Source organism: Corvus moneduloides, chromosome 24 (genome assembly GCF_009650955.1).
Source record: "Corvus moneduloides isolate bCorMon1 chromosome 24, bCorMon1.pri, whole genome shotgun sequence".
Classification (NCBI taxonomy): Eukaryota; Metazoa; Chordata; class Aves; order Passeriformes; family Corvidae; genus Corvus; species Corvus moneduloides.
Genome location: NC_045499.1, coordinates 4,302,852 through 4,322,175, shown reverse-complemented (window position 1 = coordinate 4,322,175; position 19,324 = coordinate 4,302,852). Strand labels below are relative to the sequence as shown.

At 53.5% G+C, this 19,324-nt stretch overlaps 1 protein-coding gene across 1 annotated transcript; it reads right to left on the bottom strand.

Moving 5' to 3' along the window:
• Nucleotides 1-208: 208 nt before the first annotated feature.
• APOBEC2 (apolipoprotein B mRNA editing enzyme catalytic subunit 2) lies at nt 209-16,013 on the bottom strand. Its single transcript, XM_032133278.1, is given in 7 exon segments — nt 209-733; nt 1,119-1,666; nt 5,013-5,164; nt 5,166-5,171; nt 13,584-13,722; nt 14,362-14,570; nt 15,909-16,013. Coding segments are annotated over 5 exon segments (1,011 nt in total). The 5' UTR covers nt 14,535-14,570; nt 15,909-16,013; the 3' UTR covers nt 209-733; nt 1,119-1,125.
• Nucleotides 16,014-19,324: the final 3,311 nt, after the last annotated feature.

Sequence of the window (19,324 nt, the reverse complement as noted above, 5' to 3'; positions counted from 1 at the left end):
TGGTGGCATCCCCTGAGCTTTGTTTTACATGGACAATGATCCTGGTCTCTAACACTTGTATGTACTCTGGAAATTGTTTTGGCATTTAATTCTCCCTTCCCAGCTACAAAATATTCCCTGTGTGGCTGTCCCGGGATGTCCTTGAACTCGGACATGCCAGGTTCAATTTAGGACTTCTTGCAAGTAGAGAAGAAGGAATAAACAGTGCTTTGGCTTTTGCAGTGGCTTCCCATTTTATTTCACTTTGCTTTTATATCCCAAACATCATTGTTTGATAATAAGTTCTTGGGCTCCATCATGATTTGGAAGAGAGCTGTTGGCCCTGAATTAAATCACAGCTCTGATTATTGAAGAGAACAGAGGAAGAAAATTTCTTTTTCACCTTAAATCCTTTTCTTTTCCCCTTTCTAATGCATTTATCTAACCAGCAGCTTTGTTCTAAGGTCTTTTGCCATGAAATATTCCCAGAATGTGATCCCACAGCCTGCCCGTGGGTCACTGCCATCCCTTTCACCACAGCACGGGTTTGGTTGGGGCAGGGAGGGGGAGGAACAAAATACACCCAAAAAAATCCCAAACACCAGAGCTCTGTGTCGTGTGTGTGTGTTCGGAGTCCCACAGGGCCTTGTCTTCCAGAGGCTGGCTCTCCATCCTGCTGGAATCAAAGCTTTGGGAAGCAGGACTGTCCCTGGTGTCGAGGTCTGTCACATCTCTTCATGGATCCTTCCTGATCCTAGGGAGGGAAAAAGAGACACGTCCTAGAGACTCTGAGGTGACTCTTCAGGACCCCACAGAAAAGGGAATTCTGCAACAACTGGGATTTCCTTTAGTGGTATTTCTTTAGGGTTAGACTTGGGGGTGTGAGTAAAATCCCCTTTGCTCTCCATTCCTCTCCCTGTTGCGCTGAATATCGTCCATGTGGAGAACAGGGAGGTGTTCTGGTGGCCCTGGAACCTTTTTCATTCTTTGTTCCTGGAGGAGAAAACTGAAAAGCAATAAATCCCTTGGGAATCTGCAACGGGGGAGCCCCTGGAAGGGGAAAGTGACAGTAAGAGAAATCAGAACCCAAATTAAAGAGAGGAGAGTTAACGAGTGCCCCCCTGGGAACCCTCGCTCACCTGAGCCTCAGTGCAAGATCTCAGCCAGCTTCTCCTCGTAGTACTGGAAATTCTCCTGAATATCCTCCCAGGGCACGAAGGACTTGGCCTCCTCCCCTTCCTCCTGCTCCACAAAGTTCTTCCAGACATACTCAAAGTCTTGAGGCTTCATAATCCTCAGCTTGCAGCCGGCCTCCTTCATGCTCCTGAGAGCCGCCTGCATCTCGGGCTCTTCCCACATGAAGAGCCGGCCCACCATGATGGTGAGGCGCAGCCCCTTGTCCTTGCGCAGGGCCTCGCAGATCCTCTCGGCGCAGGTGACGCAGGGGCTGGAGGACACGTACCAGGTGACATCGTGGCGGGCACCCGCCTGGCACGTGGGCAGGATGGTGTTGAAAAAGGCCATCTCGGCGTGGGCGGCCGCGTGCTCGTCCTCCAGGTACCCCCGGCACGTCGCCGACTCCTTGCCCTGCGTCTCCACCACGTAGCACAGGAAGGTTTTGTTCCTGCCCGAGCTGTACTCCACGTTCCTGAACTGGAATTTGAAGAAGATTGCTGGGAGGCGTTCCCTGGGGAGAGGAGAGGAGAGGAGAGAGGGGGCTCAGAGGCAGATTTAGGCAAGGGTCACACCGGTGGGTCACCCCTGTGGGTCACCCCAGTGTGGGACCATGGACAAATCACTGCATCCCCCCTGATTTCTCTGTGTTCAAAGGTTTAGGTTGTAAAATATCCAGGATCAAATCTGACTTTGCTGTGAAAAGGTGGATTTCCTGCTGGAGTTCCTACTGATAAACTTCATCTACTCTTTTAATTTATTGTCCAGCTCTTTCCTTCTGTGGCTCCAGATAAGTGAGGAGAGATCACCTTGTGATGGAACATCTCACAGGATGGCTCTGGAGACAGGGGAAGGGAGTGGGATGGAAAAGAGTAGGAAAAAATGCACGTGCTTCCAAGAATAGTGCTTTCCTACTTTGTATCCTGTGGCTCTTTGGGTAATGATTCTTTAATTAATGATTTTTTGAAGGGCAGACATGAGACACCCATTCCAGAGCCATGTCTGCAATGAGTTGTTTCACAATAACATCAGGTTTTTAAATATATCAGAGGCACAGGGAGTTTCATCCCTGATTTAACTCTCTGACAGCAAAGGGGTCACAGCAGTGAGGAGGTTGGCTCTGGGTTTTGATGGAACAGCTGAAGCAGCAGCAACCTGCTCCAGGATGGATTGACTCAGGATGGATTGACTGGGAGCTGGATTTAGCCGGCCCTTCCAGATGGATTTTATTGCTTATCTCGGCGTGTGCCTGAGCTTAGCTGGGATGTTCACCTCCATCTCTGCTCCCAGCAATACGGAATCTGCATTAGTTCAATTAATAACGTTCCAATCAGGAATATAAACCACACTCAGGCAGCTCATTCCAAAGCCTGGCAACCCTTTCCATGAAGAAATTCCCCCTGATGTCCGACCTGAACCTCCCCTGGCACAGTTTGAGGCTGTTTCCCCTCATCCTGGTGTCTGGGAGAAGAGGCTGATCCCCACCTGGCTTCAACCTCCTGTCAGGGGGTTGTGGAGAGTGAAAATGTGTGTGGAAATCATTTAAAAGCTGTTCACAGGCACTGAATTCCCACATTATTCTCAATATAAACCCCTGCTCTGACACCAGGCTGGGGTGGAACAGCTCACCTGAGGATAGGAAAGGTCAAAATTGAAACCTTCCTCCTCCAACTGCTCTGAAAAGCATCATTAAATGGCTTTTTTTCAGCGATTTCTAAATGCTCCAACCTAATTTATCAAAGTTTTCCCTGGGTAGCAAAGTGTTAGATCACACTGAGACCAAAAAAAGTGGAAAATTTGAGGCAGAATCCTCAGTCTGGGATTGAAGTTGCTGAAACCAGGTGGGCTGGAGGAAAGAGCAGCTGCCCAGTGTGACCCTGGCACTGTCAGACAGAAGGGAAGCAAAACTTCTAATGAGGGAATTAAAATGTGGATTATTGGAGAGAGTAACAAGGCCCAAGGAATTACTCCTACAAGGAGCCTCATTTACACCTGGGGAAAGTGGAAATAAATATGTCAGGAAATGTCCCCAGATTGGGATTACAGGCATCCAGCTCTGTGTTCAGCCAAAAAAGAAATGGGATAATATTCTTAAAGAGAGTAATTGGCTTCCCAGAGTTTCCTGGAAGCCAGACTCCTCCTGGAGCTGTAAGCAGCAGAGTGAGAACTTGGCTGGCAGTCCTGAGATGCCCCTAATCCGAGGGCTAAAGCTGAAATGCAACATAATTGGGTTTAAGTGCTTCTTCCCTGGCTGCAGCTGTGTTTCCTCAGCACTCACACAACTGCCTTGATTGGCTGGGAATTTGTAAATCATTGGAAAAATCCTCGTGGTGATCCCAGGCCAAGGCCTGGCCTGAACTCTCAGTGTGCTTCTCAAAATGAAAGTAAAAAAACCCCTGGGGTTTTAGGACCTCTTTTGGGGTCCTTTAGGATTTCTGCTTTGCTTCCTCACTCTGCCCTTTCCAGGATGGAAAATCCTGTCAAATCCTGGGATACCCATGGCATTCCAACAAAGGATTTAATTGCAGGATGGTGCTGAGGAAGTGTTTCGGCCGTGGTGAGCGCAGGGCCTTGGGTTTAGCAGGGAAGTTTGGACATCCTGCTCAGTCCCTCAGCATTTCTAACTGCAGGTTGAATGCTCCAAGGCTGGAAAACCCAATTTCCTCATTAAAATTCATTTTAGGACATGTCTGAAGTGTTCAGAACTTTTCCCAGTGGTTTATAGCCAAAACTGTTGATGCCTTAGCTCCATTCCTAGCAGAGGGATGTTCTTTCCTTAAAAGCCACAGCTAATCCCTGTTATTTCTATGGTTGTATGTGGCAGAGACCATCCCAAGAAGGGATTTTTTTTTCACAGCAGTCACATTTTGAGAAGAAAATTGAGATTTTTCCACTCCTGGGCAGGAATGGAACCCAATTTTGTGACAGAGGTGCTGTCCTGCCTCACTCAACCTGGTCAGAACAAGCAGCCAAATTTCACCTGCAGAATCCTTCCTGCCAGAGCCCATGGCACAGGCACAGGGATTCCAGGGGATATTTTGGAGGTCTGAGCTTTACTTTTAAGCAGCTGGAAGAAATCCTGGGTTTGGTTTATTTGCTGGGACACTCCTTTGGTGACTGATAAGGGGAATGTGAGGGGAGAAGGACTCATCCTGCCGCTCCTCCGGGGAGCATTTGGGAATGCTTGGAGGGAGCAAACACTGAGGGCTTTTCCTACTTGCAGCTGTCAGTTATGGCTGAGAGTTCAGCTTCCACCAGCTCCCTGTGATATCCTGCTTTTCCAAAAGCCAGGCTCCCTGCTGCCTGCTGCCTTCAAAACTGCCTCTTGTTTTGGAGCCTTTCTGCTAGCTGGGCTTTTTGGTTCCTTTAGGAAAGTCGGGTTCCAGCTGTGGCTGTGGAGCTCTTGAAAATAGGAACCTTTAGGTCTCTTGAAAAATCTGGCCCTCAGGCCCATCAAGCCAAGCAGCCATAGGGTGATTTTCCTGATCAAGGTGTGTTTTTCCTGATCCACAGGTGGAGAAACTCTCAGACAAGAGCCATTGATCACAGCAAGAAATCAATACCGAGCTCTCATTAAAGCCAACACCTCCGTCCCCATCCCACCAGCAGGGCTGGGAGAGAACCAGCACTGCAGAAACAGAGCTGTTCCTATAAAACAAGTGGATTTCTGTGCCTGCCTGGTGGGAGTCCATCCTCTAAAAGTCAGCAAAACTTAGAACAGAACCCCACAACGAATCCAAACCATTTCAGGCTCTTCAGAAACGCACCACCAGAAGATGCTGCTTGTGTTGCCCCACATAAAAGCTGAGGCAGAGCTCTCTGAACACCCCCAATTCCATATTTAAATCCCGATCTCTTACCCTGTCACAATCTCAAAGGGTGGCAGGTCCTCCCTCTTCACCTTCTTCTTCTTCCCCTCTCCCTCCTCGGCGTTGTCGGGTTCCCCGTTCTGGGCATTGCTGGGCTCCTCCTGCTTCTCTGCCATCTTCCCCAGGACACTGGCACCGAGCCGTTGGCCACTGGGAGAGAGAAAGAGCAATTTCTGAGAGCTCTGGGAGCTGAGGGAGGAGGGAAAACAGGGCTGGGAGTTCCTGCCCCAGGCACAGTTGTCAGGACCTAAATATGGAACAAAGCAGCAGCGGCAGGGGCTGGATGGGGTTGGGTGACCCAGGGCTCTCAGGTGTCACCTCCTTCCCCTGCTCTCTCCAGCTCCTTTCAGCAGTCCCTCTTGCTCCCCTTTTAATTGCAAACCAAGTGACAACTTCGCAGTGGGCGGGATGAGCCCATAATTTTCCCTGATGGAAAATCCTGGAAGCTCAAGCGTGTATTTATCCCTTGGGGTGACAGACGGCTGGCAAGGGGCACCTCCCTGCTCCCCCAGCCCTCTCCCTCCTCTGCCAGTGGATTCCATCGCTGACCTTGAAGGACCAGCTCAGCCTGGCCTAGCTCAGGCAGGAGGGGAAGGGGTCGTGGCCGTTTTGGTGGAAAATCCCTGGGTTTGGCCGGTTTGGCTTTGTGGATCACCTGGAGCATCCCAGCAGGAGACCCGTGGTTCCTCCCACCCTGCTTATCCAGGACTCTGAGGGGGAAATCTCCTTGTTGGAGCTGTAAATCCAAGCCAGAACCTTGTCCCAAATATTTGAAAGCCCAGCTGGAATTCCCAGTGGGCAGCAGTGCTGCTTCTCCCATTGTTCTGTGTTTTTCCTCCCCATAAATTCTGAGTGTTCCATAAATTCCCAGTTCACTGGCACGTATCTGGGCTGGAGGGGTTTTCCCTCTGTGTTTCCTTCAGGACTGTATGAAATTATCCCAGCTTCTCACTCTCCATTTCAATCATTTACAGTTTGCATCAATCCCACCTGAGCCAAGCTTAATGAAAACCTGGGCGAGGTTTTCCCAGGGACCAATCCTGGCCATGCCACGGGGCAAAGGAAAAGGGAAAAGTGTGGCAGTGCAGGATTTTGGAATCAGAGCACATTGGAAATCAAAACCTGCAGAACTGTGGGCTCTGCACTTAGCTCAGAACGCACCACCAGCAAACCTGGAGTAAAGATGGAATATTCAGCTGTGTTTGATGGAGTATTCAGTCAGTGTCGGTGGAAAAACTTGCTCTTCGTTTGAGAAGAGGTATTCCATAAAAATCAAATCAGTGGGAATACCTGCTTTGGGGGAGCCAGCTCAGCCTTTGTGATCCTGTTCAATTCAGCTCTCTGGAGCCTTGTGAGGAGGCTGCACCATCACAAAGTGAAATAAATCCACGCCATCGGGCAGGTCATTTATTACCAGAGAAAATGAATAATAAATTATCACGGATAATTAGTTCTGGCTGTTCTTCCCAGCCCCCTTGCCATCACCCTGCCTTGCCGTGCTGGATATCCTTTGGAGCTTTTCCTCGGTGCCACCATGGATGCAGTTTTTGGGGACAGAGCACCCCTTTGAGGAGTTGTTGTTTAGTTGGTGTTGTTTAGGTGACAGAGCTGGCATCTGGAGCTCTGTGGTGACAGCCCAACCAAGGATTTGACTAATTCCAAGACATCCTATCCATGGAACATATATCTTCCACGGTGCAGGGTTTTATTTCTTTTTAAGCCTAAAATACTTTCCTGCAGGGCAGGGGTGGTGTTTTGCCCCCTGCGTGGTGACGACGCTCAAGTTCCACCTCTCCTGGCCGATTGCTGTCACCTCTGACATTTCAGGGGCTGCTTTTGGGGTGGGAATCCTCTCCCAATGACTGACAGCTCATTTCCTCCTAATCCTGATATTTTCAAGCAGCATCTCAGCCCCTCTCCAGTCCCTCTGACCCACTCTGCTTTATTTTTGGAAGCTCTTCATGGCTGAGGTCCCAGCTTTGCTGCAGCTTTAGTCTGGCCCCTCCAGGGGCTGAGCTCTAATCTAATCTGGGGAATGTGGCACCGAGGCTCCCCCTCTCTCCAGCCCTTCCCAGCTGCTTCCCAGCTCCTTCTAGGGCAGCGCTTGGAACAGCCACGATCCTCCCCCCACTGCAGCCAAAAATATAAAAGGGCACCACGGAGCTGCTGTGTTGGAGCTGGGGGTGGGTGAGGGCTCTGGTGGCTGTTTGTGACCCCAAACGTGTCCCCAGGGGCTCACAGAGGGGTCTCCCAGCAGCGCTCAGGGGACCCCAAATCACGCACCTGCCAGCCAGAGTTTGTACTGAGCTTCCCCTGCACCTGTCCCTGTCCCCATTGATTTAATATTTTCTCCAGCTGGCTCTGAATTTGTTCATAAAATCCCAGGATCACCGAGGCTGGAAAATCCCTCCGGGATCATCGAGTCCCTCCTGTGCCCGATCCCCACCCTGAGCACTCAGTGCCACGTCCAGGTGGCACCTCCAGGGATGGGCACTCCAAACCTCCCTGGGCAGCCCTTTCCAAGCCTTTCCATGAGGAAATTCCTGCTGCTGTCCAACCTGAGCCTCCCCTGGCCCAGCCTGAGGCTGTTCCCTCTCCTCCTGCCCCTGTTCCCTGGGAGAAGATCCCAAATCCCCCCGGCTGCCCCCTCCTGTCAGGGAGTTGTGCAGAGCCACAGGGTCCCTCCTGATCCCCGTTTTCTCCAGGTTGAGCCCCTTTCCCAGCTCCCTCAGCCCCTCACAGACAGAGCCCTGCCGGGGGGGTCACAGCTCAGCCACAGGGGACACCCAGGACAGGGCTAAGGGACAGCCTGTGCTGGGAGAAGCTTTCAGGCTTTGCTGGATTTATGGATACTGAGGATACTTCATCCATCCAAGTCCAGAGCAGCTTCTCCAGTGACTTTAGAGGCACCTCTGAGCACTCTGATGGCTTTTATCTCCTCAACAGGGATCTCTGCTTATCCCTGGGCCTGTGTCCCCTGCAGGTCGTGTGCTGTCCCTCTCCTTGCAGCAGGAATTCCCGGATTTAACCTGCCTGTTCCCTTTCCCCATCTCCCACACCTGCCTGCCACAGGCCGTGCCAGGAAAAGGCCGCTTTTATGGCATTCTGGGGCCGGAGGAACATTTCGGGATAGATGTGAGAGTGAAATAAGAGCCTGGCCGGGTGAGTCATGGCTCAGCCGTGCTCTCCATGCCGAGGGGACAGCTGGTGGCACTAACAAAACATCTCCCTAGAGACATCGTCTGGCAGCCAGCCCCCTCCTGCTTTTTCCAGCTGTAACCACGGGACAAATAAATAAATAAACACTGACAGCTTCCCTTCCTTCCTCCCTCCCTTCAGGGTTCTCACCTGTCCCTCTCCTCCTGCCTCAGCACCACAAAGGTTTCAAGGAAGGGCTGGAAACGCTCCTGTCCCACGAGGTTGAGCTGGGCTGTGCCCAAATCCCGGTGTAAGCTGCTCCAGCTGGGCTGAGCCCCAGCTGAGGGATGCTCTCACCTCTGTACCTGCCTTATCTTCCCAGCCAAACCCTCCCTGGCTCAATCCTCACACCCCTGCACATGAGGAGCCTTGGCAGGCGCTGCTGCCTCCCCAATTAATTCCAAGCCCAACTGGGAGTTAATGACAGCTCCCAGCAGCATGTGAGCTCCTGCTGTCGTTTCCTGGGAGCAGCTCTGGGGGAAAGAGAGCTCCAGCCCTGCTGGAGCTGCTCCGAGCACAGGAATTTCGGTCCTGCAGCACCCAGAGCCGGGGCAGGGCCTGGCAGGGTGGCTGTGTCACCTGCACGGAGGTGCCAAACCCTGGCTGGCGCCTCACTGGGTGCTCTAGCACAGCTCCAGGCTGCGGCAACTCAGGGAAAGCTCCGTCCTGCTGCAGCCAGAGTGCTGGGACAGCTGGGGAATCATGGGGTGAGGGAAGGAGAAAGGAAAGGAAAGGAGAAGGGGAAAGGAGAAGGGGAAAGGAGAAGGGGAAAGGAGAAGGGGAAAGGAGAAGGGGAAAGGAGAAGGGGAAAGGAGAAGGGGAAAGGAGAAGGGGAAAGGAGAAGGGGAAAGGAGAAGGGGAAAGGAGAAGGGGAAAGGAGAAGGGGAAAGGAGAAGGGGAAAGGAGAAGGGGAAAGGAGAAGGGGAAAGGAGAAGGGGAAAGGAGAAGGGGAAAGGAGAAGGGGAAAGGAGAAGGGGAAAGGAGAAGGGGAAAGGAGAAGGGGAAAGGAGAAGGGGAAAGGAGAAGGGGAAAGGAAAGGAAAGGAAAGGAAAGGAAAGGAAAGGAAAGGAAAGGAGAGGAGAGGAGAGGAGAGGAGAGGAGAGGAGAGGAGAGAAGAAAGGGAAAGGCAGGAGGAGGAGTTGGTTGGCTGTGCACAAATCCTGAGGCTGCAGCATCCAGGGAGCGACCACTGGGCCCGAGGGGCACCCTCAGTTTAATGGGAAATTCCTCCTCCTGGAGAGAGGGGCTGGAGTCTGGAGTGACGGGTGCCACCAGAGAGGCGGCTCCGAGTGCCACCAGCCCTTGGGAGCCACTGGGAGCCCCTCAGGAGTCACGGGGACCACGGCACATCCCTGGGCTGGGACACTGTGCCCTGTCCAAGGGCTGGTCTGCAGTTGGGGCTGGACAAACACGAGCTTGGACGGGGCTTGGAGCAACCTGGGACAGTGGGAGGTGTCCCTGCCACGACAGGGGGTGGGATGGGACGATCCTGAAGTCGCCTTCCATCCCAAACCAATCCAGGATTCTGTGAAACCAAGGCTGGTTTGGGGCTGTGCTGCTCAGTCTGGGCAAGAAACCCTCCAGATGACTTTGAAATGTCATTAAAGTTATTTTCATGCAAGGGGGGCTCAGTGTATCTGTTTAAACAGCAAATGCACCAAGTGATGCTTTAAATATTAATACAGGAGGGTTTCTCGCTGAATTTAATTTTCCCGATTGATTTCAAGCTGCTCTGGATAGCACAGGGAGGAACATTTGCTATTTTTGCTGCCTGTAAGAAGAGGCAGGAGGCAAAGAAAAGCTCCTGCTGCTCTTACAGGTGGGCAGGGAGGAGGAGGAGAAACTGGAAGGAAAACAAGAACAAAGCAGCCAGTCCCAGCAGCTGGGAAAATGGGGAGGGCAAACGTGGGGAAAAATCTATTAATCTTGATTTCAGATTTTCCTTTGCCTGCAGAAAAAAAGTGCGAAGAGGAAATAGACCCAATTTATGAAAGCTGATCAAATATGCATTCATCTATTTAATTGGAAATGTTATTAAAGAGTTGCAGGTATGAGCCAGATTGAGAGCCACCAATTTAAATGTGATTTAAATAATTCTCTCCCCTTTCCAAAAGGAGATAAAGGTTCATTTAATCCCTCCTGGCCTCTCTGGATGGCCCTGCTCATCCCTGTTCCCTGAGGACAGGATGGGCCGAGCCTAAATCAGCCTTGACTCCCCCAAATCCAATGTGCAGCCAGACCCCGCCTTCATTGGAGGGAGAAATAATTCCCATTTACCTGTCCTTGGGCATGGGAGACACAGGAGCTGTAAATAAGCACAGTGGTAACACAGAAAAGAAAGCCCTGAAGTGTTAAAGGATTTCTTTTTTATTTCTTTTTTTTTTTTTTGTAAAGCAGCTTTTGATGTCTCCAGTGCTGCTGGCAGAGCTTTGTGGGGCTGCTCCTGCTCCCAGCCTCAGCTGCTCCACGGCCTTTTCCTGCAGCTTTTCCTTGGGTGAGCACAGCCCTGGGCTGGCAGCAGCCCTGGGAAAAGGTAGCCCGAGCCAGGGGGAAAAAGAATGGATCAGAATCACCCAATTTTATGAGGAACTACAAATTCCAGCTGCTCTCAGCTCCTGGGGTTCAATTCTCAGTGGTGCTGAGGCCCCAGCTCTGCCTGAGCTGGATCCAGGAACATCCAGCATCTCCCAAAATCCAGCTCGATGTGAGTCAGGGAGGAGCCCAGAGCCAGGAATTGTCCTGCTCACCTCGGGGCTGGGGTGACAGGACAGAGGAGCCCCTCAGGGAGATGTCCCCAAGGGAATGTGGCCCTGCTGTCCCCAAGGAGGGGCCTTGGGCACTTTTGGGGTCCAAACCCGCCTGGGCCATGCACTCCCAACCTGCCCCAGGAATGAATCCACCTGTGGAGCCTTCCCAATCCCCTTCCCTTGATCCTGTGAGCTTTTGGAACCAATACAGCGAGAATAACTGGGATTTATTTCTTTATTCTCCCAAAAAACCCCAATAGCTTCTTTTTATTCAAAGCGAATACAATTTATGTTACAGCCCCAGCAAAGCCCTCCCACCCCCTTTGGGGTACCCCCCCACCCCCAATTACAGCCCCAATTACAGCCAGTGCCAGGAAGATGATCCACGTGCCCCTTCTCTTCACATTTCATGCTTTTAGCAATTCAAAATAACATAAATTCTGTCTGGAGACCCCAGAGCTCAGGTTTCTACAAAAGGCCGGGGTAAGGGATGGACAAGGATGAGTCCATGCACCCCTTGTGTCCGATTCCATCCCATTCCTTCGGAATTCCTTGGATTTTAACCTTTCCTGATTAATGACGGAATGGAAATGCTCTGGGATGAGGCACTGGCACTGCACCTGACAGACTTTGTCGGGGCTTTTTGCCAATTAAATAATTAATTACAGCCTTCCAGGCAGTGGGAGCAGCCTCACAAATTTTACGGATTCTCGTGTCTCTGCACTTGAGAAAAAGAACAAAATGAAATGTTTTCTTCAAAGGCACTGGTGTGAGTTTTTCAGTTCTGATGAGGAATGGCACACTGAGGTGGAAGAGAGGAATTTCCTCTTGGGAGAAGCATTTGCATGCTGCTCACTGCTGCTTTATCCTGGAGCAGGGAGGGGAAGGAGTGGGATGCTGCCCAAACAGGAGGCAAAACCCAATCTCCATCCACCAGCAGAACCAGCCCCATCCCTGCTGGCAGATAAAGAGCTGAAGCACAAACCAGGGGATACAGGAACACAAAGCAATGGCACAATGAGTGAAAAATCGAGAAATTTATTTTAAAAAATGGAGTAATTTCTTTAAAAAATCAAGTAATTAAAAAAAACCCAAGTAATTTCTTTTAAAAATCAAGTAATTGAAAAAAAAACCAAGTAATTTCTTTTTAAAAAAATCAAGTGATTTCTTTTTAAAAAAAATCAAGTGATTTCTTTTTAAAAAAAATCAAGTGATTTCTTTTTAAAAAATAAAGAGATTAAAAATAAAACCAAGTTCTTAAAAAATGGGTGTGCAGAAGTGAAGGGCATTTTGGTTTGGTCCCAGCAGAGGAGATGGGATTTGCCACGTGTGTGACCAAGCTCAGCTCTCGGGGGGTGGTGGCAGTGGTGAGGGGTGCCCGGGGTTCCCAGCCTGAATTATGCCAGATCATTTGGCTGCTGGAATTTGACCTGGTGGCTTTAAGGACAGGGAGCAGCTGTAGCCCCCAAACCCGCTGGAGAAAACCCCGTCAGGCTGCCCAGACCCCTTAAAGGAAGGAATGGTGCAAACCTCTCACAGAGCCACGGTGGAGCTGAGAGGAGGAGGAGGAGGAGGAGGAAAGTCCCAAAATGAACCCCCCGAATTCTTACACCTTGGTTCACCTCAGGACAGTTTCGTTATGCCAAACGCCTCGGTTTAGTCGCTCTTGCCCGGCTTCTGCTCGGGGTTGTCCTTCCAGATGCGGATGGTGAGGCAGGTGGCCATGGCCAGCCAGCCCAGGTAGGGCAGCAGCAGCAGCGCTGCCACCGAGTTGATGCGGTACCAGGAGCACGCGGTGCCTATGGCCAGCCCGTCCAGGAGCAGGATATCGATCAGGGCCTGCGGCAGAGAGAACACGGTGATTGCAGGCTCGGGAGAGCGGCACAGCCCCGCCCGGCACCGCCAAAATATCCCGGGCCAGGTTGTGGGGAGGTGGGACAGGGATGGGGGTGTTCGCGCTGAGGAGATCCCAAACCCCAGGACATCGTCCCTGGGCTCCAATCAGAGGGATCTGAGTGTGTCACACCGGGGGCTGAGACTAATTAATGTGCTCTTCTCTGCTCATTATCGAGTCCCGCAGATTAACACCCTGTTCACGGCGCGCGTCCCCTTTGCTGACGACAGAACCCGCTCGGGGTGGTGGCCGTGGCCACTGAACCAACTTTCCAATGCCACCTTTCACCCCCAGAGTGGCAACATCCAGGTGGAAACGCAAATCCCCATCTGTGCCCCTGTCACTTCAGGCTCTGGCACCTGAGGCAGTGCCTGGTGGCCCAGCCCGGGTGTGGCAGTGCCCCAGCCCCGCCCTGGCTGTGCCCGATAAGCCCCCGGCAGCTGCTCCCCGCCGGGGATGCCGACAGTGCTGTTGTCGCTCAGGGTGTGACCCCCCAAAGGACTTTATCTCCCAGCCCGGACCCTTAACTGGGGGGTGCAGCCCTGGCACTGCCCGGCCCCATCTCCCACCTGGCTATCGGAGCGGGCCGAGGCTGGAGGGGGCTGATACCATTGTCCAGGGGCACGGGCAGCTGGAGCTGGGCTAAAGCTCCCTGTACGGTCACATAATTCTCCTCAGCACCGCTCCAAAGCACCCCAAACCCGGCTGAAAAGCCCCAGTTACCATGTTCAGGTTGCGGGCACCGAAGAACAAGGGGGGCCATGCCCAGTTCAGCGCCAGCTGAGCCCCGTAGAGCCCCAGGGGGACGATGGCCTTGCTGCTGCAGCCACCCAGGTCGTTCCACACCAGGTAGGAGGCGTAGCTGTGAGGAGGGACACTCGTTAGTGCCCGCAGCCACCCTTGGGAGGGCCAGAGGAGCGTTTTCCCCGCCGGGGGTTTGCAGGAGAGCTGTGTTTGCACAGCAGCATCCACGTCAGGCACTGAGCTGCTCTCTGGGAGCAGGGACAGGACCCAGGGAACAGCTCAGGGGAGGTTTAGGTTGGGTATCAGGGAAAGGTTCTTCCCCCAGAGGGTGCTGGGCACTGCCCAGGCTCCCCAGGGAATGAGCACGGCCCCGAGGCTGCCAGAGCTCCAGGAGCGTTTGGACAGCGCTGCCAGGGATGCCCAGGGTGGGATTTTGGGGTGTCTGTGCAGGGCCTGGAGTTGGACTGGATGATGTCCTTCCAGCTCGGGCCATTCCATGATTCCGTTCTATGATTCCATGTCCCTCGCTCCTCCCAAACCTCCCCTGCCCCACACCTGAGTGGCTCCTGTCCCCTGCCCAGTGCCATGGCTGGTTGTGGCACCTCCCCCAGGCTGTGCCCCCGCTAGCGCAGTGCCAGGCTCACACCTGACATTCCCGGCTGGTCCAGGATACCCCAAACCCCCGGGCAGAGCCTGGCAGGGCTGCTGTGGCTGTGCCAGGGGCAGCAGGACGGGAGGCAGCGGTCTCAGCACTCACCCCATGCCCGTGTACAGCACGGTCCAGGCCACAGGGAACACTCTGCGGGATGGGCACCAGGAAGGCTTTTTCAGCTTCTCGTACCACGCTGGGATTTCCTTCCGGTTGAGGAACCAGCCAAGGAACCCTCCGACGTGGGGCAGGATGGTGAAGCCCACGGTGTAAGCCCACATCCTCCCTCAGGGGCTCAACGTCTCCTTTTTCCTGCTCTAAGTTAAAAACAAAATCCCAGCATCACTTTTAAAGGACATTTTTTTCCCTACTTCCATCCTCTAATTCCGTGTTCCACTTCAGCCCCCAAGGCAGATGGACAGGATTTAATGTGTTTAGTCCCCTCTGCCCCTCTCTGAAATGGGGATTATTCCAGTCTGGGACATTTTCCCCCCTGATTTTCCCACTCTTTCACAGCTCCCTGCAATATTCCTGCGAGGTGGGAGGACTGTGAGCAGACAGGGCTGCAGGGGCTGTCCCCATCCCTGCTCCCGAGACTGGCAGGCTCTGAGGTGCCTCCTGGAGCTGCTCCCCCTCCTCTGCTGCCCTCAGGATGAAAATCCAAACTCCGTTCAGACATGCCCATGATTTTTCACCGTGGATTTCTATTTTAATTTCTCTTTTGAAAGAGGTCTATGAAAGAAAAATCCTTCCAGCGGCTTGAAGTGCTCCAGGAACCCACAGCAGCGGGGACTCCCACCTGTGCAAGGGGTGAGCTGAGGCTCAGGGGGAGTTTCTGGATTTGCTCACGGGCTGCCTCTTGGATAAAACCAAGGGAAAATTGCTTTAACAATAAAAACATTCCCACCCAACGCAGGGTAACTCCAGGACACATCCAGAATTCAGTGCTTGTCCCCCTATCTTCCCCTGCAGAGCTCCGAACCTGCCACTCTTCCGTCCTCCCCAAAACCCCCTTCCCTCCGGATCCATCCCGGAATCAAACCCCAATTAACATTCGTCAGGGCTGCCACACAGGGGCCGCCAGGAGCGCAGTTCTGTGCTGTCAGCACGAGCACAAAATGCACCTGGGAAGGTTTGGGATTTAGGAATGCAAGAGGAGCACGGAGCAGTCCCTGAGCCAGGGAGATGTCCGGGAGCCCGGAGCGCTGCTCAGGAAAACAGGGAGTAGAGGATGGAACTGACCTGAACAGGCTCTGGGTGGGATTTCAGTTCGCAATTAACACCCGGCTGCACCCTCAGCTAATTGTTCTTGTTGTTAGCACACCACAACGTGTTTGGGAATTCGGTGGGAGCCGACTCCCACCTCACCGAGGAACAAACACCCCAGGCACCAACCAATTCCTTCATCTGACAATTTATGGCACTCTTAATTAGCCACAGAACCAGGAAACAACTGAAGACGGAGACAAATCCCAGCTCAGTCCTGCTTTAAATGTGACCCAGCCCCGCCGAGTTCTGCTTCCCACACACACCGCAGGAACGGAATATGGGAAAAGCGGATTTCCCCCAATTCCTTTGCAGCTGCAGAGGTGAAGGAGGGTTGAAAAACTTTCTTTTGCCTCGCAGTGCCGTCCCTGGAGCTGCCTGAGCCTTACCTGGGTCAGTGCCTCGCTCTGCCTGGCCGAGGGAAGGGCTTGGACATCCAGGACCGGCCCGTCCCCGCCGCCGGCGAGCCCCGTGTGCCGCGGTTGGCAGCGGGGTTTTACCCAAATAGCCCCAAACTGGGCGGTGGGGTGGGGCTGGATCAGATTAAACCGGGGAGCTCCCGCTGGGGACAATCACCGGGAGTTTGGGGTGCTGGAACCCGTCAAGGGCACGGCGGCTTTGGGGCTGGCACCGCCGGGATGGACCCAGATCCACAACTCGGGTCACATCCCAGAGCGTGTCCCTGGTGTGGGCACGGGACAGGAGCTGCTGTGCTGTTCGGTGTCCCTGTCACACTCGTTTGGTGTCCCTGTCACACTCAGGGAGTGTCCCTGTCACACTCAGGGGGTGTCCCTGCCTGGCACCCTCTTTGGGTGTCACTGTCACATTTACAGGGTGGCCCTGCCGCACTCACGGGTGTCCCTGGCATATTCATGGAGTGTCCCTGTCACATTCACAGGGCACCCCTGCCACACTCAGAGGTGTCCCGTTTGCAAGTACACGGTGTCCCTGTCACACTCAGGGGCTGTCCCTGAGTTCACCCATGTTCACGGGCTGTCCCTGACACACTCACAGGGTGTCCCTGCCACAGTCAGAGGTGTCCCTGCCACACTCATGGGCTGTCCCTGCCACGTTTGTGGGATGTCACTGTCGCACTCATGGGGTGTCCCTTCTGCATGTAAAGGGTGTCCCTGCCACACTCCTGGGGTGTCACTGCCACATTCACAGGGTGTCCCTGTCACACTCCTGGCCTGCCCTGCCCCTGCCGTGCCCCAGGCGCTCATTAACACCCCATTAATTAACCAGGTGCTTCCCGGGGCCATCTGTGTGCAGCCCTGTGGCCGGAATTCCCTGGCGGGTAAAACGAAGCTGTTCGGGCGTGTGAAATGGCAGAGGGAAAAGCCAGGAATCAATTTCCATCAGGGAGCTCTCTGCCAGGGCCGGGAGAATGAAACGCTAATTCCCAGCAGTTCTGGGTCATTACCTGGATTTCATGGTGGTAGGAGCAGGGCTGGCTCCTCACACGCTGGGATTTTGCTGCTGCAACAGGAACCAGGAAAATCTCCTCTTTTACCGGGCTCCCAAGGAAATTATTTTTTTTGTGGGAAGAGAAAGAAAGGGGGAAAAAATGCTGTAAAAAGCCAGGTTTTCAGCCGGGCTGAATCCTGCCCTGCCATGGGCTGGTCCAGTGGCATTCCCACTTCCAGTGACAGATGCAGTGCTCGTTAATCACAGCCCCACCACCTGCATCTCCTCCCGGAGCCTGTTGCTATTTGCGACTGGAAATTTGTGTCATGGAATGATGCAGCTCCCAGAAGAGCCCAAATGGTTTCCGTCAGAGTCAGGCCCTGCTGTGCTGCAGAGCTCAGCCCCTGCTGCCTCCACCAGCCCCTGGCAGCTCTGGCAAAAAGCACAAAATTGGACAATTTTCAGCTGGAGATTTTCCTCCCCCTGGGCACGAGCCCAGTCCCACGTTACTGGATGGCTTGGTAGGAATGTGCCCAGGCTGGTTTGGAATTTAATGTGCTGGAAGAATGAGGAGCTGAGGGTCAATTCCCAAGGATCTGGTGAATCTGGGATGCTGGGAATGCTGCTGGTGATGGGGGAATAGAAAATGGGAAGAGGAAAAAATAACAGGGGCAGTTCCAGGCCTTCAAATTGTGTCTTTGCTGAACTTTAGGGCAAAGAAAGGGATCAGGGAGTCACGGAACGGTTTGGGTGGGAAGGGACCTTAAGGATCACCCAGTGCCACCCCTGCCATGGGCAGGGACACCTTCCACTATCCCAGGCTGCTCCAAGCCCCATCCAGCCTGGCCTCGGGCACTGCCAGGGATCCAGGGGTAGCCACAGCTTCTCTGGGCACCCTGTGCCAGGGCCTGCCCACCCTCCCAGGGAACAATTCCTTCCTGATTTATTCACATGAAGACCTGAGGTGCACGGGAAAATGGGAGGAGATTTGCCCCGGTGGCTGCCAGCGGGCTCCCATTCCCTCCTGGGCACGAGGATGTTGGACCTGGCTGGCCTGGAGCCGGGAAGAGCCTCTCTTGCAGTGTTTACTGGGTGGCGATGAAGCTGAAATTTGGCAGGAGACAGCGAGAGGGAGGCAGAAAGAGCAGGATCGGATTTGGGAAGAGCCTTTGGTGGCACCAGCAGTGCTGGATTTACCTGTGGCACGAATCCATGCACACGGGATGAATCCATCCCAGGGGATGTGTGTGGTGCCCCCGGGCTCCCTCCTGCTCTGGGCACGTGCTGGAGCAGGGAACAACCCTGGGAATGCTCTGGAAAGGCTCCTCCAGCACAGCTCTGCCTCTCCCCTTGCTCCCATGGATTTAAACCTCGATACCTCTGTGTTGGATCATTTGTCAGTAACCCAGGCTGAGCTGAGGCTGCTCTGCAGCGGAACCACGTCCATCCCACGGCTCAGGAAAGAGCAGGATCGGGTTTGGGAACTCCTTGGTGGCACTAGCAGTGCTGGATCCATTTACCTGTGGCACGAATCCATGCACAGACTCCCCCAGGGACGAGTGTGGTGCCCTCGGGCTCCCTCCTGCTCTGGGCACGTGCTGGAGCAGGGAACAACCCTGGGAATGCTCTGGAAAGGCTCCTCCAGCACAGCCCTGCCTCTCCCCTGCTCCAACAGATTTACACCTCGATATCTCTGCTTTGCCTCATTTCACAGCAACCCAGGCTGAGCTGGGGCCGCTCTGCAGCGGAACCACGTCCATGCCATGGCTCGGGACAGTCCGGATTTGGGAGCCCCGGCTCTGCCGCATCCCTGCAGAGTGTGGCACACGCAGAGCTCGGTTACACAACGCTGTTTGTTTTCCTCTCCTTAGCAACCCTCGCACGTTGTCCTCGGAGGTGCTCGCTCCCTGCAAGATTAATTGCTCAAATAGAAAGGCCCCGTTAACCTGAATATATTATTGAAAAGCAGCATATTTCAATCTGCCCTAGATTTGAAAATAGAGATGCCGGGTCAGCTGTTGGCATAAATCTGCAGAGCTCCTGGAAGCCGGCGGAGCTTCCCTGATTTACATCGGCAATAAAGGCGGCCTGGATCGGCTGCCAGGATGGGGACTCGCCTGGCTGCCGCCAAGGACGTGGCAGGGGACAGGCAGGACCCTCGTGGCCACCCCTGGGACCTGCCAGCCCTGACACTGTGGCACAAAACATTTCCTTGTGCTGGACTGAAAAAAAACCAAACCCAAAGCACCATCCTACTTTTATCTTTAATTTAAAAAAAAAACCACATTCGTATGGTTTTTTTGGTGATGCTGCCATGAAAATCCTGGATCATATGAAGGGATACAGGAATTTCCAGCTGGTCAATTGGGGTTTTTCCATGTGGGCTGAGGTGGGCTGG